Source organism: Salarias fasciatus, chromosome 14 (assembly GCF_902148845.1).
Source record: "Salarias fasciatus chromosome 14, fSalaFa1.1, whole genome shotgun sequence".
NCBI classification, from domain to species: Eukaryota; Metazoa; Chordata; class Actinopteri; order Blenniiformes; family Blenniidae; genus Salarias; species Salarias fasciatus.
This window is the reverse complement of record NC_043758.1, coordinates 18,119,719-18,144,002: the sequence shown is the minus strand read 5'-3', so window position 1 is coordinate 18,144,002 and position 24,284 is coordinate 18,119,719. Positions and strand designations below refer to the sequence as shown.

General features: G+C 44.0%; 1 protein-coding gene across 8 annotated transcripts in view; it reads right to left on the bottom strand.

Moving 5' to 3' along the window:
* Positions 1–247: 247 nt before the first annotated feature.
* The window catches only part of fli1 (Fli-1 proto-oncogene, ETS transcription factor), a 30,123-nt gene continuing 6,086 nt past the window's right edge, over positions 248–24,284 (bottom strand). For 2 of the 8 annotated variants that reach the window (XM_030107949.1, XM_030107951.1), the window contains 9 exons: positions 19,359–19,373; positions 19,162–19,271; positions 18,703–18,857; positions 17,549–17,752; positions 10,957–11,025; positions 4,420–4,479; positions 3,957–4,016; positions 3,013–3,060; positions 248–2,924 (listed from right to left, as the gene is read on the bottom strand). In XM_030107949.1, the coding sequence (XP_029963809.1) occupies positions 2,395–2,924; positions 3,013–3,060; positions 3,957–4,016; positions 4,420–4,479; positions 10,957–11,025; positions 17,549–17,752; positions 18,703–18,857; positions 19,162–19,271; positions 19,359–19,373 (1,251 nt within the window). In that variant the 3' untranslated portion in view covers positions 248–2,394. Of the gene's footprint in view, positions 2,925–3,012; positions 3,061–3,956; positions 4,017–4,419; positions 4,480–10,956; positions 11,026–17,548; positions 17,753–18,702; positions 18,858–19,161; positions 19,374–24,136 lie in introns of all 8 variants that reach the window. The other 6 variants (XM_030107946.1, XM_030107948.1, XM_030107944.1 and 3 more) reach the window with 4 other exon arrangements.

The following is a 24,284-nucleotide window of genomic DNA, read 5'->3' as shown; positions in this document are numbered from 1 at the left end:
AAACAACAAAAAGTTAAAATGTATTGCCCAAATGTACAGATAAAAAAAAAAAAGAAAAAAAAAAAAGAAAAAAATGCTTCAAATGCTCAACAAACTACTTAGCAGAAATGGACTTAAAAAGGTTTGCATTTTTGACCGAGGTCAACTCGTATTAATTCTCTTGACTTTTTATACTGTGTCACATATGAAAATAACTCTGCATAATTTATACAGTAAGTTGCTTTAATGCCTAGTTGACTGATGCTTATAAAATAATAAAAAATAGGTCTGACAAACGCACAGCGTTTGCGAATCTGAGGATTTCTCTGTTTTTTTTTTTTTTTTCTCATCTCATCATCCTTCATTGGTTTTGTTCTCTGTCAAACTACTTGGTCCCAAGTAATTTATATTCAAGTGTTCATTCTCAGTTACTCTGAAGGAATGCTTCTGATTCAAACAGCTCTGAACACCTGAAGATGGATATGTTTTTGACATGCTGTTTCATGCTGGTGATGAAATCCTGATTTGAGATTTGTGTGCATTTTCGCTGGGCTTCAAGATCAGTGAGAAACTAACATTCAACCACACATGCTGCTCTCAAATTAGGATCCAGCCCCTGGTACAAATGCAACTTGGCTGTCTAAGTGAAGAGACTCGCTGTGGAGTGGCTCTCCTGTGCTGACCTGTACGGTCCTGACTGGCCTACAAAGAGGAAAGAGACACATCATGGCAGCCGCTATCGTCAGAGTGCACTCCAAAATCAAAAATTGTCAGATCTTTGTGAAATATTATACAGGTGCATATAAAAAAAAAGTTATTTCTGAGCTCATAACATGAACCTGAATCTGATTTAAAGTAAATTTGCAGTGAGAAAATGTAATCAAATGAATAAAAATATTTGGAATAATTCATTTTTGGTATAATATGTTTTGTCTACAATATATGGAAGTTGTGTGAATTAAAGAATTTTTTTTTTTTTTTTTTTTTTCCAATTTGGATCTTTTTTTTTTTTTTTTTTTTTAGATGCACCAATATATAGTTCATGACGACTTGCCTGTAAGTCAGCAGTTAAAGCTCGGCAGTAAGTCCTTCGGGATGAGGGCTTGGATTGTCACAACAACACATATTAAAACTAAATGAACAGTGAAGCCAGAAAAAAAAGCCAAAAAAAGCATCGAGCACGACTTGATGGAAGGTCAAATCTACATGTCGGCTTGATCACATCTGAAAAAGAGGCTTTCGTGTTTTTACAGTCATGATCTTAATTGCGAAGGAAACAATTCTGAACGGTTTATGTTTTTCTTAATTAAAACATCTGACAAATTTTGATTTTGCTTTAAAGTTATCCCTTCAACACGTGTTTCACAAACCACAAGACATTCACATTAATACTGACATGGTCGAGCAACAAAACATCTGGAAATGGCATCACAGCCGGAAGGCAACAACATGGCAAACATTTAAAACTCTGGTGTGTGGCCCACTGAAAACATCTGACCTGGAATGAATTATGATTGCAAATTACTGCAATTTCATCTTGACTCAGCTTCCGTGGCACAATTAAGCCGACTGTACACACACACACACACACACACACACACACACGTCACCTTCCTGAACTCCGTCCACGACGCACAGAAACCTGAGTTGACCCAGGTCAGCTAAACATACAGCGCTTCCTTCTGCGTTATTCAACTCTTCTCTAGCCTTCCAGTTTGGAGGATAAATTAAAATGGCATATCGAATGGCATTTTCCAGTTGCCAATTTTCATTCAGTGCTGAGAAGAGTCCTTCTCATTGAGAGCCCCTCGCTGTCGAGCGAATTCCAGAAGACTCTTCGACACACATAGAAATATGCAAAAATGAACAGACAGACACAGTGGAAACAGAAGGCTAGATGATTTGGGAATACAAAACCCCAACAAAGCTGCAGATGGGTGGAAAAAGCAAAAAGCTTAAAGCACATAATGTACTGAGAGGGATGTAGATTGAGACCCATAAGGAATGGGCCCATGTCTGGTTCTGGAGCAGGACGAGGACACAGATAGACTCTGACTTCTCTCTGGGAATGTTTCAGATGGGAAAACCCACTGCCTTGTAGGTACAGCTTTCAAGAAAATGGGGGAGGGGAGAAAACACAGGAAACTCAACATCAACAGTTTCTAGTCTTGTAAAGATAAGTAGTATTCCATTTTGGACGATAGCATCCAGTTGCTTATAAAATCTTACAAAAAAAAAAAAAAGTCCTTCAATTATATCATCCTTCATTCAGGAGCAAAAAATTTCCTCAGAGGACAAAATGCCTCTTTAAATTCAGTCTTCATCGGTTTGGCATCACTGGGAGTGCAGGTCAGCAATTTTCTTTGGAGGAACCGGGAGGTTTTCAAGGGTGCTGCGTGGTCAGAAAGGGTCGTCTCAGTAATAACTGCCCAGGTGGGACGGGACGTGAGTGTTAGGGTGGCGGGGCACGTTTGGGTTGGGGTAGATCCCTGCAGTGGGCGAGCTCCAGTACTGAGTAGTGGGTCCAAAGAAGTTGGAAGAGGTGACTGGCATGGATGGAGGATGCGGGGACACAAAGTTGACCTTCTGCTGGTGGGCGTGATAGGAAGGCACGTAGGCTAGTTCTGAGGGGTACTTGTACATGGAGGACTCGCTGGGGTGCGGCTGCAGCGCCTGAGCGATGCCGTGGAAGTCGAACTTGTAGGCGTAGCGCTTGCCGTGCACCTTGGTCATGATGTTCTTGTCGTAGTAGTAGCGCAGCGCCCGGCTCAGCTTGTCGTAGTTCATGTTGGGCTTGCTCTTGCGCTCGCCCCAGCGCCGCGCCACCTCGTCCGGATCGGTCATCTTGAACTCTCCGTTGGTGCCCTCCCAAGTGATGCAGCCGGCGTTGGCGCTGTCGGACAGGAGCTCCAGCAGGAACTGCCAGAGCTGGATCTGACCCGACCCTGGCACACCAACACAGGCAAAAGCCTCGGTCAGACAAAGACGCCAAATCAGACGCACACAGTTATTTGACGTTGCTGATAATCTTACCTGGATTGGCAAGGCGACTACTGGTGGGACCCAGAATCTGGTACGGATCTGTGCACCGGAGAAAAGCCGTTTTAAACTGCATCCTGATTATTGTGGTGTTCGATGGTAATTAGTATGGAAGACTGCCAAAATACATCTGCGACTAAGACACATAATTTGAAGGAAATGACTTGAATAAACTGTTGGTTTTTTTTTTTTAAATTAACATTCCAGGTAGATTAAAAACTCAATGTGGAACAAAATCTGAGAAAATGAAACATTATTAAAAAGTCTTCCGGTTGTTGATATAATGAGGAAACCATTAAAATTAAAGCAATTATACATGCCAATAAAAGTGTTACTGAAACAATTGAAACAATGAGGAGTGCACGTTGTGCACAGCGGTAAGGCGTATGATTAAATTGTTCTGAAAGGACTTGAATTCCTCAGGACACCAAACATAAACTTAACAACTTCCAAAGTTCGGTGTTGAAAATCCAGTTCGAACAAAAATGAATCAAAGCCACGGCTGCACGCTGAACAGCCGATGTGTCGTTAAATCCTGTTTTGCGTGGTCGGTGGCAGCATTTTAGAAATAGCTTATAAATTTTATGAAAGTCAAAACAACAGCAGGAGTCTTTCCGTTGTGTTCATCATTTCCAATCTGTCAGGAGGATGTGACATGTCCGAAGACCATCACATCCTGTCTGGTCCGTTTATAGCCTGTTCAGGGTGTTTTTCCCTGCCTTTCCACCAAATGCATGCTGGGATGAGCTCCATCCTGGGATGATGCACCGGTATGGATGAATGAACGTACGTATGAGTATAATTTCAAATTTGTGGGGGAAAAAAAAAAGAAAACAGCCAACAACTATTGCAAATTTAATCAGACATCTACCAGTTCCATAAAATCTCAGAGTTTCTACTTGTGCAGCAAGAAGAGAGTTTGTCGAGTTCGTAGTTACCTGGCTGAGCTCGCGGCTGCTCAGTGGACTTGGTCACATTCTGGGTAACCACTGGTGAGCCTGCAGACGCAACAAAAAAGAGAGAGAGAGAGAGAGAGAGACTTTTCAGGCTTTGAGAAAACATCAGAGGGGTGGCCGGCTTCAGATAACAAGCTACACATCTTGAAGGCATGTCAGCGGAGGTCCAAAATAAATAAGTCGGTAGCTGCTTGTTGGACTGACTGGCTTCTCTTGCTTATGTTATCTCTAGCGGTGTCCCACGTGTCCAGACTGTGTGCAAGTTGTAGGGAGCCCCAGCGTGACGCAGACCTCGGCTACGTCCTATTAGCTGCTAATTACACGCTGCTTTTACTTTACACAGGTGACATATAAAATCATGATTGCTGTTGTAGGATTACAGTTATGTGTATTTAGTGAAAATGCCTAAAAAGGTTAGGGGGATGTTCAATAATTGTGTGCTCACCTTTGCCGCTGTGCATGTTGTTGGACCATCCTGTCCGCCGCACAGCATCGTATGAAGGGTCTGATTGAAGACAGGGAAGACAAAGTGTGAATGTATTAGAAACCTTTTATTTATTTTCTTGCCCCATAAAATAAAGGGCATCTGTTTCAGTGCTCCAGAAATCTGTCAAAATGCTTCATATTTGACCATCTCGCCGTGTGCTCGCCAGTCACACGAGCGTAACTGTTACAGAAGGCCAGCAGGAAGCCCAGTGCCAAGCAGCTTCAATAAATCCATCAGAACACAGTTAAAGATATTGCTCACAGGATATCTGGACATGGTTATGTGGTTGTTTGGCACAGTGTGGTGGTTGAAATGCTGATGGCACAATCTTTGACAGGGGGCGCGTGGGTTGAGCTGATTGCAACATTCTGACCGCAAATAAAAGAACCGATGCATCTTAACGTATAACAGACACACACACACACACACACGAAGACAACAGAGGAACATCGTACCCGCTCTGGTCTCGCCTCCCCACACAGCCAGCTTGACAAACAGCCAAACAGGCCCCAGTTTGGACGGGTTCTACCTGCCCCAGTTCAAACCTGACTAAGTGTGACGCTGGATCGCTTCCAGCAGCAATCAATCACCCTGACATAGGCAGATAAAACGCCGGCTGTATCGTTCCCCCGGCAAGATCTCAAAAACACCCCAGCATGCTCACGTCGCACCTGGCCGGCACCCTCCATGGTTTGTGTTATTAAGGGCTAGAACTGCTCAAACAGTTGCCAGAACATGGGGAAACTGGAAGCCAACTCTGAACAGAATATGTTTAACAAACTGTGTTGTGCCCAACGTGCTTTCCACAGCGTTATCGTGGCGGGCAAATCTTTTTGTCAGCAGTGTTATTCCCAGAGGCCAGCAGACAGAGACGGTGTAATGGTGATGACAGAGGTTGTTGATGGGATCAGCAAGCTGTTAGAAGGTCAAGAGGCAATTCCATTTCCCATCAGTGCAGGCCCAGATTTTGACGAGCGGGCTAATTAGCAGTCAGAGCTGGAAGTTTGGATCCCTTGCTTTGCGTATCAGGGAGCAAATTAACAAGGAATCTCGCTATGTCACTACAAAATGTCAGAAATGGCAAAACGAAAAGTTCATTATTTAAAATGTGCTCTCATATGTGCTCATCTACATCACAATTAACTGGGAAAGAGGTGGCATTTCCTTTCTGCTATGGCAGACACAATTCCTGACAAAGCTATTGTACTGCTATATGTAGTACACAGAGTGACAAACAAGGCTCTACCAGCAGCATGCATACAGTGTTCCGTCTTTGTTTCACCTATCACAGCCTGTAGCCTCAAGATGATTTATGACAACTTTCTCCAGTAAGATAGAAATGAAGATCCTTTATATTAACACCAAGCATTGTGTGGCGGATGACAAACATCAGGTTTTAGTCTCTAACTATAAAAAAGTTGGGTTTGTTCATACAGAAGACTTAAATATCAGCCTGACCAGCTTTTATATTTAATATTATCAGAGAATGTGATAATGCCATCTTGTAAGTGCACTGTGTGCATTAGTAGTGTAAGATGATAATATTTCTACGCATTAGAACAATTAGTCCTGAAAAACCAAACTGCTGAGTTCACTTTAATGTCATTTCTATAGAGATCACATGAAAGTGAGGCTCTTCGGTGCACAAAATCAGATTTGAAAGGCATATTTTGAATCACAGTTGGTGTTTTCAGAAGCATGTGTGGACGATGACCTGACTTGACCACACCAGAGAAACATCCTCAGATCCATCATCTGCTTTGACTGCAGAGCAGGACGTTTCAAAACACTGAGCAACACCGCCCTCCTGTGGCCCTCAACGGACACACAGCTTGGTTTACTGCAAATTAATAGCAAAGAAGAATGTTTCAAAACATGCCTCTTATTTCCCTTTTCAGCATCATTCTGTCATGACTGGAAGCAAATATGTGTGCATAAGTGTGAGTAGAAGGTTGACACATATCCTTTTTTATTCTTATCCACTCAAATTCTAATCAATTGCAGGGTTTATGTTACCATCAAATGATATTGTGTTGCGTGGTTTTCTCCTTTCTCTCAAGCAGAATATGACCCAATAAGTAAAACATATATCCTGATGTTCAGGGATGACGTGGTATCTCCTTTAATTTTTTTCCTCCAACTCTTCTTTTTTTAACGAACACATCAATAAAAGCCTGAATTATTTAATAAAAACTGGCTTCTGTTCTCCGTGAGTCAGTAGAGGAACTGAGGCGATTAAAAAAAGAAAGATAAAGGACAGAAGGACAGTACAAGTATCCGGACACGCACAAAGTAAAACAGAGGATATGATGTTGCTGCAGCAATAAAAATGATGAATAAATGAAGCTGTGATCAAAGGAGTAAAAGAAAAGGAAAAAAGTAATGGAGGGAAACACAAAAAGAAGTGAAGGAGGGACAAATAACAAGCGGGCTGCCGTGGCTCAGCGGGGCTGTCAGGTTCAATCTGGTGTGGGCCGGCAGGACAGCCAAGGAGCAGCGACTGGGGGAGAGTCCTGGGAGACTTGTGTTTCCTGCCTGCTTTGCCTGCAGACAACCTCTCTTTGTTTTACTGGCCCTTTTTTCCCCTCTGCTCACTGCCGTCCCGGCCCACCCCCTCCCCATCATCATCCACTCCCCACCACCCAGAAAAAAACACAACGGGGCCACCTCCATCTGCACGGCGAGAGGGTCCTGGGGACGGTCTGGGAGAGGCAGAGGCAAATTCAGGGGGTGGGGGGTTAGAAAGTGGGTGAAGGAATCGCAAAAAGAAGAGGAGACGGGCGAACATGTGCAGACAGTGACGAAGCACGCGAAAACGTATGGAAGAGTAAGAGGAGATGGAGAAAGTACAGAGAGAAAAAAAATACCGTAAAGAAAAAAAAAAACACTGAGTCAGACAAAACACAACTTAGGAATTTGAAAAGAAAACAATGGCGGCAAACCATAGCTACTGTCTGGTGTGAGCAGAGCAGGAGCTACCCAAGTTTCATGCGTCTGTCAGTTTTTTCTGAATAATCCGAACCCTCCAAAAAGATTTAACTTGACACAAGTGGGAATAAAACAGCCAAAGTGTGGCGACAACTCGAGGCGTTTCACTGAGACAGTCGGAGCAGAGGCAACGCTCAGGAAGCGGAAGTGAAAGTGCAGAAGAAGGAAGAAGCAACAGATGTAGAAGAGACAAAGCCCAAGTGGCTCAGGGTACGCGATGGAAGCCAAGCACACAAACACAGACTCCAACGCGAACACACAGAGCCGTCTCCCCCCCACCACCACCACCGCCGCCGCTCCGCACCTCCCAACCCTCCCGCCTTCATTTTTCCAGGCCTCGCTCTGACTGCGACTTGAGCCAGTTTCCACTCTGGTCTGGGGTGTGGTGCACGCTCCTGGGAGACTTCAACTGCAGGACCAGTTAGTCAAAACAAGGCCCGTGCGAGACAGGAGAGGAGAGAGAGAGAGAGAGAGAGAGAGGGAGAGAGAGAGAGAGAGAGAGAGAGAGATGCATGGAAGGTGAAGAGCAAAGGCGAGAGAAGAGACAGAGTGGGAGAGATTTGAAAAAAAAAAAAGGAGCAAGTAAAGACGGTGAGACAGACAAGGAGAGACGAGCTGTGGACTGTTTTTAACCCAGAGAGAGAGAGAGAGAGAGAGAGAGAGAGAGCCAGACAGGGTAAACTTTTTAATACCCATAATACAGGTGCTTTAAAAGCCATCTGTGTGAGGAAGGAGCCATGAGAGGAGGAGAGTGATGGCAAAGTACATGAGATCCACACAGCGAGGCGACGGCAGTGCTGAGCCAACTGAGCACAAAACCTGAGAACAACAACCGAGCGACTGTTAACTGACCTTTTGGAACGGTTTTCACATTTAAAAAAAAAAAAAAAGATTTCAGATTTCACTTATTTGGTTAAAATGCATCCGGAAAAAAAAAAAAACCCAAAAGCTTGTGTTCATAATGGTGCATTTTGAGCCGCTTCGGCTTTTGGCAGGCAAACAAATACATTCACAAAGGTGAATCATCTTTTTTCCTCATTCGCTTGGAAGCGGGGGAGAATATGAGTGTCCTTCCTGTGAATTATAAAACCTGAAATTTACATAGCAGCAGTGTAAAATCGAAGAGGGGGGAAAAAAGCAAAAGAAGTGACCAACAATCAGACTGAGGGTTGATGGTTGAATTCAATACCCACAGATGAAATACTGAGTCAGATGAATCCGACTGAAACTATCAATAATTTGTAAACTTGCAAATCTCACAATAAACACCAAATCCTGTACCGAGACACAAAATAACCCACCCACACACACACACACGTCTACCCAGACTAGCAGTAGACACAGGCTTGAGATTCACACAGAGAGCCACACACACACACACACACACACACACACACACACACACACACACACACACACACACACACATACATGCACGACACACACACACACACACCCTTTCATAGCTGCTGCATTCCGTGTTTTATACGCTCTCTTTTATTCATAACACTGCATTTTACACCACAGAGTCTGGAGCAGATTAAGGGTTGTCTCCTGCTGTACGCTCGTGCTTACTCTACCCCAAAGAGCCCGGACGGTATTTGACTGTTCTCGAAAGGCAAAATGAACTCAAACATCTGGCAGCGCTGATCTATGAACAAATGCTGATGCAGGCTTCTCCAGAAACAAGACACCTTTTACTGTACTGATGCAAAATCCACTCACCAAGTTCTCTGTTCGTTTTGGTTAAAAACACATTTTTTTAGGTAACTAAAAAGTTGTATTAATTAAGGACAATTACTGTTAATCTAGTTATAAGTTGCGGTCATGTCTGCAGTCCCTATACTCTGAAAACCTAACACAGAAAAGGCAGAGCCGGTTGTTCCAAGAGCCCATAATAGAAATCACCACTCGTGAAAGGGAAATGCTGCTGAAGGGAGTGACCCTCTAATTCCTGCCAGTGCAAATACCTGGTGCTGAGAACCAGGAAGAGCGGGGTCGGGGGTGACCGAGCAGAATCTTATCTGTCCTGCCCATTGGTCTATTAGTCTGAAGCCGGGGCGAGAACAAGTACGTGGCCTGGTAACTCTCACCAGCGGGGCAGACGGGGAGCAGCGGCGGGGGCATTCTGTGACACTTATCGGACCTAATATTTCCTCTCCCACTGCCTCGATAGGGCCCCTCATCCTGTGAGCGAGGCTATCACTGTTATTGCAGTGCTTTCTCCAGTCTCTGGTGGTGACACCGTATAGTCAATGTAAAGGATGTGTAGCTTTTTCCTTTTTTTTTGTTTTTTAAACCAGATACGCCGCGTTCATCCATTCAGGATGTGTCAGCACAAACTAATGTTTGTAGAGTGAAAAGGTATCAGGAGGAAAAGGGACAGCCATCCTGACCTGCTCTAGTCATTGTTCTGAGAGGCTCAGTTTAACTTTTGCAGCAGCTTTTTGTAAGACAGCAGTGCAAATGCTGCAAAAGGCCTCAGCTCATTGGTGCGTAACATTTTATAAATACATTTATTGAAGGAAATACTGATAATTCTGCAACAAAAACAGAAATAGTTGCATTTATCACATCTTTGATTTGTTTGAAAAATCCACCGTAGCAGTCAAAGATGAAATTTTGTCGTCCAAAATGTGTAAAAGGACCAAAATTACGAGCAGTAGCAATGCAAGCCGGTCCAGCACGTATTTTCTGGTCAGTCTCCTGTTAGCCCTCCATCATCCTCTCTGTCATGATTTCACTAAGTGGAGAGTCGCACTCGCTCACATGTCCTCCGCTCCGGTCTGGTCTCTCTCCGCCATGTTTACCAGGCGCATTGTTGCTTCGGCACCTGTCTGTGAAGTCTGTATTTCCAATAAACAACGCTATTCACGTATCCCCGTTCCCATAATCACTGCATTCACAGTCTGTTTGTGTCGCCGCTGCCATGGAAAGAAGTCATCAGCACTCTGTTGCTGTCTCATTGTTATTATGCCCCCGTTCGGTTGTTGCCCCTCTGAACCACTCCGCGTTGTCACAGGGATTCAGGTAGCCTTATGAATAGCGCAGACTGCCGCAGCAGCTCGGCTCGTACCGTTTGAACAACACAAAGGATGCACCTGCCGAGGGCTTTGTTGGCAGCAATCAGCGAGAGCATGTGTTTTGATTTTGTGACAGGTCTGTTTTCTAAGTGTTTTGAGGGATTTCTTTTTGTCTTGTCGGTCTGAAGGATGCCATATCATGACTTGAACTGGTCATTTTTTACGTCATTTAATATATATATATATATATATATATATATATATATATATATATATATAATATCACATATTACAAAGTTTTGGTAAATTTTCTAGATGTCAGAAATAAAATTCATCATGGTCACCTACACAATACATGGCAGTTATCTTTTTAACATTGTAAAAATCTTCTCCTTTGGTTTTATCACACCTTGTATACAACATTTACAGAAAGCCAAGCATATATTAAAATGAATCTTGTGTAAGTGATGGAATGTGTTCCTACCCTCTTTGGCAGCAAGGCGCGGTGATGGATCCGTGTGAGATGGTGTATTGTAGGATAATGATGAGCTACCTGTGAAGAAACAACAATCAGTCAGTGGGATACTCAAATCTTTTAACAATTATTAAAAACAACAACAACAGCAACAAGAACCAGCAAATAAAAACATAAATATGGAAAACAGTTCATTCTTGCAGTAATATGTTTCAGAAACTTTGATTGCTTTAGAAAAAGTTATGCTTTAGGATATTTACAAACTGCTACTAACATGTTAATCTTGATGAATTTGCTTTAGAGGAAATTGCCATTAAGAGCAAACTCTGTGATCTCAGGGTGACTAAATGCTCCAGTCTCAAAAAGCCAGCAGGTGGCAGCAAAATGTTCAACTCAATGACAGTCAAACAGTATTGTATGGAGGGCTTTCCTTATTTTTGATTTGTGCAAATATTATTTTTTTCAATGAAGATGTTTTTTTTTTTTGGAGGTAGGAGGATTAAGATAAAGTTTTCAAAAACAAAACAATCCCAATAAATAGTCCATGTTTAAAGCAGAATAAATGCTGCACTGTTCCAGCTTTTTAACTGCATGGGCTTGTCCCGAACAGGGCAGGACAGGGAGACAGGAGTCCTCGTATGGCTGCCTATTCACTTCACCTTATGAAGCAGAACTCTGCACTGCATTCCTCCACTTACACAGGCACCCTGGGCGGCACCAAAACGCTCTCTTAATTTTAGCTGCCCCCAGGCATAAATCAGCGAGTGGAAAAACAGACCCAAAAATGCACAGAGAAAACACAAGAGCAGTTACTACATGGTGAGTGCAGGGAAGATTTAGCGCTGAGACGGCTGCAGGGAGCTGGCGAGCGGGGAGGATACCTTTTCTGAATGGAGCAAACCTGAAAGATGGCTTGGAACACAAATGCAGGGGAAAAAAAATTAAAGTTTGTGATGTTTTTTAGGATTGAATGCTGGATCCGTCCCAAACTCACTCCATGGTGCAGTGTTGGGGCCCATGGTGGCAGACTAGGGGTCTGTTTTTTTAGGGGGTGGCCTTGAGGGGAGAAGTGTGGGGTTCTCCGCCAATGTGTTCCAACCTCCCCATACCCCCACACCCCTCCCGCTTCAACCTACTCCGTGGCACCCCCAAGGTTCTGGGTCTAGTTTGGAAAGCTGGGGGCCACAGAACAGGGGAGCCATTGTATGGGGAAGGGTCCCTGCACAGCAATCAAACGCAGCTCTCCATAGAAAAATAATTCCACACGCGGAGCTTTAAGCGCACGGGGGCAAACGAGCCAGCGAAGCGTCGTCTCAGGAATGAGGGAGAAAGTGTAAGGGAAAGATGGACAGACGAGGGGAGCGAGGGAAGGAGGAAGGGGCTGTTAACCCTTTTTCCTACTGTGTGCCACATATGTGGGCTGACCCAGACAGGCAAACAGGCAGCATTGCTGAGAAAACCTCAAACCATCCCGCAGAGAAACTCAGGACTGCCGTATGGGGGGGGGGGGGGAGAGAGCGAGAGTAAGTGAGAGTGTCGGGGTTGGTGAGCGAGAGAGGGAGAGAGACGCCACAGCTGACAGTTTGGTAGAGGGAGACTTGGCCGTGTTGCCTATTTATTTGGACGGCCTCTTCCTCTCTCAGAAAACAAACATGTCCCGGTAATCTGACAGCACAGTGGGACGACTGGCCAGTGTTCAGTCCGTAAGACCCTCACTCTCTTTCCCTCGCCAGTCACATCTGCTCAGAGTCTGCCAGATTACATAACACCTACAAACAATTTTCTCTTCTCTACTTTCTATAACTGAGAGCTCTTTTAAAAGCTCTGTGCTCCAGCTTGACGTCCGCACAGTATTGATGGATATTTTTCTTTCAAAACTTGCTGAAATCCTGATGGACTTCCTGCAGAGGCCTCTGCTGTTTATTCTGTACAGCCATATGATACCACTGCCTCAAACATGTGGTCTGAGCTTTGTCAACAAACTTGTCACCCACTTTAAGGCATCTAGCTACCCAGTGGGTGCAGAATGGCAACCTCAGCTGCACCGATACGTGGAACTGTGCATTTTTATAGTAAGAAATTCAGCAGGAATAATGAATTGCATTTCAAAAACAAAAGTAAACTCATCATGTCCACAGACTGTCTTTTCTGCAGAAGCTGTGCTCTTTGTCCACATAAACACATGATAGAAATGTTGGATGTAAGCCTTTGTTTGACTATGGGAAAAAAGCGAACTCCTTTCCCACACCTTCTGCCCTTGCTTTCAGCTAACATAATCCAGACAGGCCCAAAATGGGAATCTATTGGCATAATAATAATAATAATAATAATAATAATAATAATAATAATAATAATAATAATAATAACCCAGTTACAGCAATTTGCCAAGTAAATAAAAACACACAATTTCTTATTTCACTTGTTATTGTAATGTTGAGAAGCTAAATGGTGCCAAAGAAATAAGTGAATTCATTGTTTGCTCAGCAAAAGCTTTTAGGACTGTGGTATATAGCATGTTTGAGTGAGTGTGAAGATCACATAAAACGGATGGGGATCCCGACAAGGTACCACATATTATGGGATGGCTGGATGGTGAAAAGGGGTGTTTCGCCAATTGGCTTTGCTATAGTGCTTTGGAAAGTCATCTATTAGAGACGAGGTCTGGAACATTTCTTAGTAGCAATCTGAGAATTCTAGTGAAAAAGGTCGAGAACTGCTGCTTTAGAGTAAGGTGTCAAGTACAATATGGATGTAATACATAACATGCAAAAGTGAAAAGCCGCCTCTTTGTCTCTTATGACATGTATGACATGAAGTGTGTTTGGATTTGAAACAATCTTTTCTTGAAAATTAAGTAACTTCTTAGTATTTGATGGGAAAAGTGTCTGAGTGTCTCAGAAATATTCATTCACCAAGCCGAATGTTGGGTTGGGTTAACCACAGACTCTCCCTAACTTTACCCATGCAAGTTGCCACTTTTGGCTGTGGCTCACAAGCCAGTCTTTCCAATCCCAAGGTTCGCGGCTCAGTTCTCCACCTTGCCTTGACCATGTGTTGAATTGTGCAAAGACACTAATCCCCAATGTACCCACTACGGTATATGAGCACCTTAGAGGGAAACCATCACCTCTGGTGTGTGTGTGTGAGATTGATTCCGTGTGTGAATGTGTGATTGCCACTGATGGTTTAAGGAGCCTTCAGAACACTCAAGTGGTTTTTATAGCTTCAGCTTACAGAATTCTTCAGCCTGAGTGTTCTCAACTGGCTACTGGTTTGTGAATACAATTATTATGCAACATTATCCGTCCAGCTTCAATTACAGCTGAGCTCATCCTCATGTTTACACCAATGGTAACTGCTTATTATCTACATCCACTTATGCTAATGTGATACGTACATAAATTCTTGCCCAGAACGGCGTCTGAACCCCGGCAGTCATGAGAGCGGCCGCAGACTGCCTTCTAATGGCAGACAGCGAACAGTAAAGGGCGCGGAGCCAGGCAGTTGAGCCCCTGTGCGCTAGTGATAATCTGCCAATAGAAAGAACTAATGCAAGGAGAGCTCAATAAAAATGTTGTGGGGGGGGGGGGGAAAGGGAGAGAGACGGCGTGAGCGAGAGAGAATGAGGAAGAGAGGGAAAGAGCTCCAGAGCTCCTTTTTCCCTACTCAGCCTGCGAGCCCAGATGTTTATGGTCTGTATAAACTATTGAGGGCTCGAGAATGTCCCCCACTCTTGAGCAAGCAGCAGCAGTGCAGAAGCCCAGACTTATCACTTTCTTTCTCTCTTTCTGTGACTCTTTTTCTCTCTCTTTCTCCCTCTCCAGTCTTGACTCCCTGGCTGTAAATCCATCCAGACTCTCAAGCACTGGCGACAGCTGGGAAACAGAACCATCGCTGGTCTCCAATGGCAGTCAATCATGACCATCTCGGACCATTTCCACATGCTTCTAAAAGAAGGTTCAGTTTGGAACTTTTTTCACAATTTCACACTCCCCTCCTATAACGCTTTCTCCTCCTCACACTGGCCCGCTCTTGTCCTTAAATAGCTACTGTAAAATCAGTCAAAGATGTATTTCTTCCATCAGTGTCTATTCTAAAGCTCCCCGAGCTCTGCTTCGTTACGTGCTCTCTTCACTCCCTCCCTTCGGTTCTGACATCTTCTCTCCCTTTCTCTCCTTCTCCTCTGGCATCTCTGTGTCAGAAGTACACTGGCTCGCTGTCTGTGGTTTGTTTCCCCGCTCTGTTTCCAGCACATGTGGTATCAAACCGACCTACATGGGTGCGATAAAGCAAACAGTTCGCGGTCCCTCCCTGACAGACTAATTTGAACAAATTCTCAAATTGCACCCTAAATTGAAAGCACATTGGGGTGTGGGCGGCCATCACTTATAAAAATCTGCGCAAGTGACCAACAATGAGTCCAGAATAATGCACGAGCACTGTGAGCAGCTGGGCTCCCAGACAGACCTTCAGGTTGTGCCCGCCGCCGTTGCAGGAGCGTGGGCGTCCCAATGATATTCCTGCGCATGACGTGGCAGGAATGTTTTGTTATGGCATGGCTGTAGGGTGGGGAAGTGTGTCCCTGCCCTTTGCCAAGTGTACATACAAGGCTAATGACTCTTAGGAATGTTAATCAGAGGTTCAATAAACAGAACCAAACACACACGGTGCACACAGATGTGTATGAAATAATTTCAATACCCCCTTGGACCATTGTTTTTTGTTTTTTTGGAGGAGCGTAATACTGGAATGAGCAGTGAATGAGGGTTGGGTCAAGACATCACATGACCTGTAATCAGAAATACTTTCAGGGCTTTCCTCAGTCTTTCCCATTTCCCCCTGTCTTTCTATTCCTCTTTTTTTGTGCATTCTGAGCGCTTGCCCCAGCCCCGGCTTCCATGAGTGAAGCCAGAGGTCTAGTTTCTGGATGGGGTTTCTCCTCGTCTATGATTGTGTTTGTTTGGGCTGCAGGAGAAGAAGAGAAAATAGCTTTAGTTTCCAAATCATCAGCCCTGCGGGGACGGCGTAAAGCCCTCCACCTCCCTCTGCCTTCTCGCAATTCATTTACAAACACAGCTCCTCCTGCCCTCGGGCTGCGCGCGTCAATAACGTGCGCTGCCTGCACCTCCGACAGCCGCCCCGACACAGGTCGCTCGGCCCAGGCACGAGAGCATTTGTCTTTTCGATTGTCGGGAATGGATCCAAAGCAATTTCAGCTGGCGAGTGGAGAGGAATCCCAAGACATCCCTTCTGTCTCCAAAACACACAAGGTCTAAATAAAAAAAAAAAAAAAAGAAGAGGGGCAGCAATGGGCAGAGTCGCGATGCAGCACGCCTAAGCCGTGGCTAAGTCCCGCAGCCAGCGGCCATAATGAAAACTGTTCTGTGGAGTGTGCCCAGTGGCGGTCAGACAGATCCACCCGCTGCAGCACTGCACAATGAGCCTGTTATATTCATGACAAGCATCTCTCTCTGCCCAGACGCAGAGCAGAGAGAAAACTGTTGACACCCACAAAATGCAGTTCCCATTACATCACATCTAGGCCCATCGCTTTTTTTTAAAAAAGTAATGTTAAATTTAGTTGAGCCATCAGTCACTCCACCCAACGTGCAGTCATGGTATTCTGTCCCGACCGCAGAAGTGTCTCCCACCATTTTGAGGTACAGAAAAAGAAAGAAAGTTTCAAAGACGAAGAAAAAAAACTGCTCTCAGTTCGTGCAACAATCGCATTGGTCATGAATTCCACATTTTTGATCACGAACAGAGGACATACCTGGTGTCTGACCCAGACATGGCTGTACCAGATGTTGCATCTTATATTAAAATGTCATCTGCATACTGCTTCAGAAAATTGGCTTTGGTTCCCCACCAAACATATGAAGCAGGATTACAGCGGGGCACTCTTCAAAGGTTGGAGGCTCACATTTAGTTGCCTCCGTTGCAAATTGCAGATCAACTTTCTTTGCTGAACTGAACATACAGGCCTAGCGTGATTCCCCAGGCAATGCACCTGGGCTTCATCTTTCTGTGGACCATGTGGAATAAGGCACTGCAAAGTGTAGTGGGGGGATGTGGTCGATGGTTATCTCGAGAGGAAAAAGAAACCCTCTTGGTTTCCACAGCCCCACTTAAGACGGGGTACCCATTTTGGAGAAAATGAATTTCCAGTAAAAGCAGTTTCATTGTTTACTGACGGTAATATAAATATAGCGTGGTGGCAAAACGAAAGTGTCATGTTGTTATCCCTGGTCTGGCTACTGGAGCTCCTTTTCACTTGTTTTCTTCCACAGTGAAGAAAGTCAAGAAAGAGGTAATATGGAAAGAGGTTCGTGCATTGACTGAAAGTCAATTTTGATTTTCAGACTCTGGCAGAGACAGATGTGAGTGCAGACTTCACCTCGGGCACAACAGCAGGATGTACGGCAGAAAGAACACAGCGCAGGAATATTACTGTCTATCTACTGTTTTAAAAAGAAAACGTCCATATGTTCAAAAAATATTTTCCCTTCTGTTTTCTATCATTACTGATATCCTTTTTTTAAGATTCTGCTGCCGTTTTCATGGATCCCTTGTATGATTGTTTTACTCAGAGTGTACTTACTTTCCCTGAGGTAATTGAGATGAGAGAGAAGCACTTCTGCATTGTACATGGTGGTGAGTCGGAGGAAGTCGTCCTTGCTCATCTTGCAGAGCGATTTGCCGTCTGTGTTTTGAAACAGTGCCGTGTCGATCTCTAGCAGGCCGTACTCCTTGATGGCCCATTCTAGCCACTGGCGCACATGGTCCTGGGACCACAGGGACGGGTCTGCAGGAAAACGGCAGATAAGACAGGTTTATCAGTGGTATGAAATTATTTGTTTTCAGCAGATGAGAGAAACCTGCTTGGAACGTCTGGAGTGTAAAGAAAGAGCATGTTACTTCAGTAAATGCGGTGCAGATACTAACATTAAGCGTAGTTTTTACTTTGTGGACAATACAGGTTGAGTTTGCTGTTGTTCTGCTCTATATTTTATTCAAAGTCAGATATTGTCTTCAGTAAAATCTTGTTTTCCTATTTGGTCAAGACAAATAAACACAGTATCTGTGAATATGTTGCTCGACCAAAATCTGAAATGCTGCACAGCCAATTTGGAAACCAAACCCCAGGCTCACCACTTGTGGTTAAGGAGGGGCGTCCACGTGGAGCTCCTATTAGGTTAATAGATGAGTGGCCTTTTGCTTCAGTAGAACTCTCACACTTCCAGAGCAGCCTTTGAAATGGAAAGTTTACCGAGACTCCATTCAATACTAATTAAATGAATTAGATGTGGTCATTTTTGGGAAAATACAGTCATCCTCCTGGCTTTCTGGCTTATACGTAACACCATGGACATCTTACACATTAATTAAAAAAAAAAAAGAAAAAGAACTTGAACCCCGAAATTGCACTTGTTACCCTAAACACTGTTATTTCACATACTGAAAGACTGAATTTGTAAAAGAAGCCATGGAATAAGGTGCTCTGGCATGCTAACAGACACATATTCGGTCATGCCCCCACGGGTGGCGTAAAACAGCTGAACAATGCTTTACCCAATGAACCGACTAAGAAAAAAATAGCACTCATAAAACATTTACTACACTGGCAAATTATTCCAAACAGAGAAGTGAGTCTATAATACATCTTCTAACAGGGCAGAGCACAAACTGTACAGTCCGACTGATTTGTCAGTAATTTTTCTTCTTTTTAATTCCTAATTTCATAACTGCTCTCACCTGCAGGTACGATGACCCTCCGCTCATTGGTGGTCATGTTGGGTGGAGGAGCGTTCTTCTCATCCATGTAGCTTCCATAGGTCATCTGAGAGGTGTCATTACCCCCCACCAGCTTGTTACATTTACCCACACTGCAGTCCACCGGAGACTCCCTGCTACACAATCACACAGACGTGCAAGTTTTAAAAATATTATCAGAAGATAAATTGGGTGTTGTTGGCTTTTCTTTCAAGCCATTGACTTTGGCATGAGACACTCGGGCCCTCCTCCCCTTGCCTGGGCCAAGTATATCAAAGATTAGACGCAAAAGTGAAGGTTAGCTGTGGTGAAGAAATGACTTGTTAAATGACAAATGACAACAGCAGAAACGCTCCAATATGTCTAATGGAGATTGATTTCGAAAGACCCGTCCAGAGGCTGAAAGTGTGTAAAACACGGGACATTTCTGTCAAGTCCTACCTGGATCCGTTCATGTGCTCGTATTCTCGCTTGACGTTGACCCGAACAGGTTGGTTGATCCACTCCTGCTGTGGGGGCAGGGGGTTGATTTTGTGGGTTTGGCCATAGTCCTGTGTGCCAGATGCAGTCATGTCTGTCTTGGGGAGAGGGGCAGCAGCAGCGTACGGAGGCTCAAATAGGGACTGGTCTTCACTCACCACTGATAGCGCCTCCTGAGGGAAGATGGGACGCAGCATGTCACACACTGAGTTATATTTACATAGTTTACAGGAACTTAATGTCAACTCTCAGTTTTTAAGTTAGCCTGAAAGTCAATGAAACCTGATCAAATGAAAATTTCCACTTTCTTTTCAAAGGTTTTAAGGATACCTGTTAAATTATCTGACAAATAATTGTCAAGAAAAATAGTTTTTTTTCTCTTGCTTTACAACAATGTAAATTGTCTGGTGAATTGTCGTGCACTCAAAGGGCTTCTAAAGTCTTCATCCAATAAAACAGAGCATGCAGCCTTTCCTCTGTGTTTTCAGCACCAACAGCAGTGCAAACTTCAGATATTGTAACGTACAAACAACATGATTGACTTTTAAACATCCCAATCAAGTCAGGTATACATTCTCCTCCGGTCTGGAGCAGTTTTCATTGTAAATATGTAAATATAGGAATACTGATAAACACTTGGACCTTGTTTTTGCAGGACATTGCAGTGCCTTTCTTTTTCTTTTTAGTCTTTTGCAAGAACATGAATTTTTTCACCTCACTTTTAGTGCCTCCATTAAACGAACTGTTATCTGTCTGTCACATTTAGCCAGAGGATTTTATCATCTAACCCTCACGAACACGAGCAAATATGACTCGGGTTTTCTTGTTTGACATCAGGCCGAAACTTGTCAAGTTTTTGATCTGCTGTGTATTTTTGTTTACAGCAATTATGTGCAGTTCCAGTCGTATCGCAGTCTGGCATCCTCACTAGTTTGTGTATACTGCCCACGTAGCAACTGCAGCTTCCTGTTGATGTTAGGATGACTTCAAACATGCCCACTGTGTAACAAAGCTGAGCTGCATGATAGCGCGTTGAGGACGTGTTAAATTACATGCTAATCCACAACGTAACTCAGACATATTCAACTATTGGTGAACATATAAAAGTACCATTGAAATATGTGTCGAATGATGAACAATCTTCTGATCTAAATTTCTCTGAATCCCCAGTTGCCACCATTTACTTTACGATCTGTATCTTCATAATTTCCCTGGACCCCAGAATCCCCTGTCAGGCCTTGGCGTGTCTGTCCTGTCTGAGTGTCGGGCTTCCCTCCGCAGCCGAAGACTCAACAGAAGCAGGAGGGGTCACGGCTACTCTGACCCCTCTGCGGCGGCTCAGCTGGAGCAATGTAAGTTTATTAAAGAAAACAAACGCAGAAACTCTGGGCTGGCCGGTATATTGCATGGCTTCAACACGCTCTCCGTGTAATGTCTTGGAAGTAAAGCGCGGCTTACATTTTTGACGGGTCGGACCTTTAACATGCCGATGTCACCGCCGAAGTATTTGACAGAGAACGACCGGGCGAGTGTCACCGGCCCAGCTGTGTGCCAGCCGTTAACTTTATAGGATGACAGAACTGTACGGCTTGACGATGACTTGTGAGTCAGTCCCATACATCACCGTGCAAAGAGGAATATAGGCACAGAAAGAAAGAAAAGAAAAAAAACAAAACAATATGTCAAAAATATTAAGTGAAATCATTACAGTCATATGCCTCTGAGGACTGGGCTCGGATCTGATGCACATCTGGATCTGATAGGATCTGATGGCACAGCTTAGACCGAGACGTGTCTAATCCTTGAAGACTGAATTATTTCATTCCAACATGCCACATATCTGCCTCCGGGGGAAAAGCTCCACTTGATATTCATTGATCAATATTTCCAACATGTTGCCGTTGCATTCTCTAAAATGTTACTTTTATGAAAGTGAAATCCTCTGGATCTCACATAAGACATGTCATGCGAGTGGAAAGTTTTCTCTTATCCCCACTTTGAATGATAAATGTCTTCGGTACAGCGAGCAGATATTTCTCACTGGTACAATCCAACATTTAATGTAAAATTAAATGATAGATACAGAAGAAAGATGATCTGAAATGTCTGTAAATGACTGAAATACTTTCTCAATTGACCTAAACGGACACGAATATGAATGCAACAATTTTTTCTTCAAACTTCAGTGATCCCATTCTATTTCATTATCAGCTCTATATGTTCATTAAAAACAGAAACAGTGCCACTTTATACACTATAATTTAACTTGTATCTAATAAATCTAAACCAAGCATGTTGGAGTCAAACTAGCGTTGTAAAACTTGCAGGATAAAATCATTTCGGTCTTTCCTGTGCATCAACGGAAATGTGAAACACTTTGTCAGAAACTTTTGAGATAACATGCTGTGGCGCTTGTACTCAAGAGTATAATGCCTGAATTTTGAATGAAAATTGCATTGATACAATATAATATTCTGTTCCAGTCTCTGACACCTGACTGTGTGTACACTATGTAAGGGAAAATAAGAATAACAATGAAAAAGCAAGCGTGTGTGGCAGTTATTCACATGTTTTGATCGTCTTTTGGAAACACCTGTGAATGAAATACAAATGTGTTTGTATTTTAGAGACACATTGATCTGAATTATCAACTCGACCTTAGTTATGAGTATTTTCTTTATGCGATTGGAAACGGCTGATGCTATGGAACATGACAAATGGCAAACAAACTTGGGGGATTTCATGAAAAAAACTACTCTTTAAGGTTTCTGGGGGTGGATAAAGAAGTGGAACCTCTCCAGAGCATTTAACCATCTGCCAGAATTAGATTTTCCAGTGATTTCATCAGTGGATCCATCACAGTCTGAACACTGGCAACAAGGCACGCTATCAGAGCGCAGCACAGCAGCGAGTCTGTGGATGATAAAGTGTAAAAAGAGTGAGGGAATGTCTCACTGCGGCCCGATAAGGGCTCTGCGACCTATTGTGGCTGTTGCACGTTATATTTACAGTGACATATCAGCCTGTGCATTTGGAGCTATGATTGGCAAGTGCTGTGGGCCTATCGAGATTGTGGTGGTTTCTTTTAAAAATAGGAGCACACCATGCTCCGAGGAGAAGCTGAGAGGATGACTGATCAGTGCCAGTTTGCTGTGTTTTCTTTCCAGTATCTGCAAGGAACACACACACTTAATAACACTGCGGGTTCCATACAGTTACACACACTTTTTCAGTCTTGAAACACCAAAAGATAATATGTGGGACACTTTTAGACCCTATAGATAAACTTCTCACGAAGGAAGATAAGTCAAGTCCTAACCACAAATTCTTCAGAAAGTTTCTAAAATAAAAAAAAGTTTAATCTTTAAAATCTTTTTTTTTCTGCTTTCATTCCATGTAGTGCCCCTCTCTGTAAATGAGGAGAGGGTAGACTAAAACAAACACACTGTGAATTGATTATGGCTCAGTCGTGAGGCTGTAGCCACTATTAGAAGCTTTGTGTGAGTGTGACACCTGCTGGGAGCCACCTCTGCTCTGTTTACATCAGCCTGGTCTATCTCTCTCCAAATGCGTCAAGACGCGCCCGGTCCAGACTGGAGACACGCAGCAGCTCCGCATCCCAGACTACACGTGTATCTGTTTGGCGTTCACACACAGCCATCGAGCAGGAGCCACCCAGAGGGGGGCATTCCTGTCTTTTGTTTAAGGAGGAAGAGGAAACCTGTCAGGAAAAGATTGTGTGGAGCAGGAAGCTCTCATGGTTAGAGAGTCCTTCCTTTCTTTTAGCGAGCATGAATGCGGTTAACAGCCAGTCATTTATACTCAAGGATTCAATTATGATTACAATAATTGCCACAGCTTCTTGCTTTGTGAGGAGAAAACAAGAAACAGGTTGAAACAATCGTGCTCTCCTGCAGCATGTATCAGAACTGCGGGCGAAAGTCGTCAGATTTTAAGCCACTGGTGTGTGTATATGAAGCCTGACAGATTTTTTTGCCTGGCCAGCGTTTACACTCATCCAAAACTCACACCACACCCAACCACCGCAAACCAGCTCCTTTCAATTTCCACAAGTGAACATAAGTCGTATCGCTTTTCCACAACAATAAGAGCAGATGCTTCTGCATTCTTCCGAACATACACTTGTTAAAACTGCGACACCAGGCTGGACTCTTCGCTGAATGAACTACGCGGGACTTGCCATTTAACATCTGGCTGCAGCCATAATGCATCTGGAATTTGGCTGTCGGCGGCCAGTGGCCAGTGTTAATGCAGACGAGCCGCTCCGCCGCCACCGGCATACCATTTCGAAATAGTTTTGTAAGTACGAAAGGAGCAAGCCCACGGTATCATTGTGAAGCTTTGCGGTTTGAAGTGTTGCAAACTCTGCAGTTACCGCGCGGAGTTGCCAAATGACAGCTTTCCCTGCCCTGTGACAAAACCCTCCGTCCTCAAGCGGAGAGACGGGAGCCGTGACAGACACCAGAAACACTAAAACAGACGACATTTCCCGGTGGAAAAAACAAACGGATCATCACCGTTTCTGACCCACGACGGGGACCTCGAACCGAGCCGGCGACGTGCCACACCGCTGTTGCGCAGCTCCGCACCTCGTATCAGACGGTACATCCAGACTTTGTTATTGCTCAACCTCCGCTTAACCCGAATAAAACCAAAATGAACGGGGCTGCTGGCGACGCACACCTATAGCAAAGTTAACTACATGGCGCTATTCCTATGGGAAATAAAGGAAATCACTAGTTTCTGTGCTTTTCCAGACGTGCGTAATTGTGCGCTTCGGCCCCAACAATCCAAAGCGTGATTCTGATTTCGCTTTAAATCCGCGCCATAACTTATCCGCAGTAGCGGTCGGCTTTTTGAAAAAAAGGAAGAAGGATACTCTCATAGAAAGATGAAATGAAGTAAATCTGGTTACCGCTTTCAGACCGAGAGAAAAAAGCCGCTCATCGTCGCCAGATTGGAGGTCCCAGCTCACAGACCGACACGGACAGGCATTTCAGCCCTTTGCTTGAAAAAAGGAGGCGCAACTCCGAAAAAGCAGTCTCCCACAAACTCATACACCC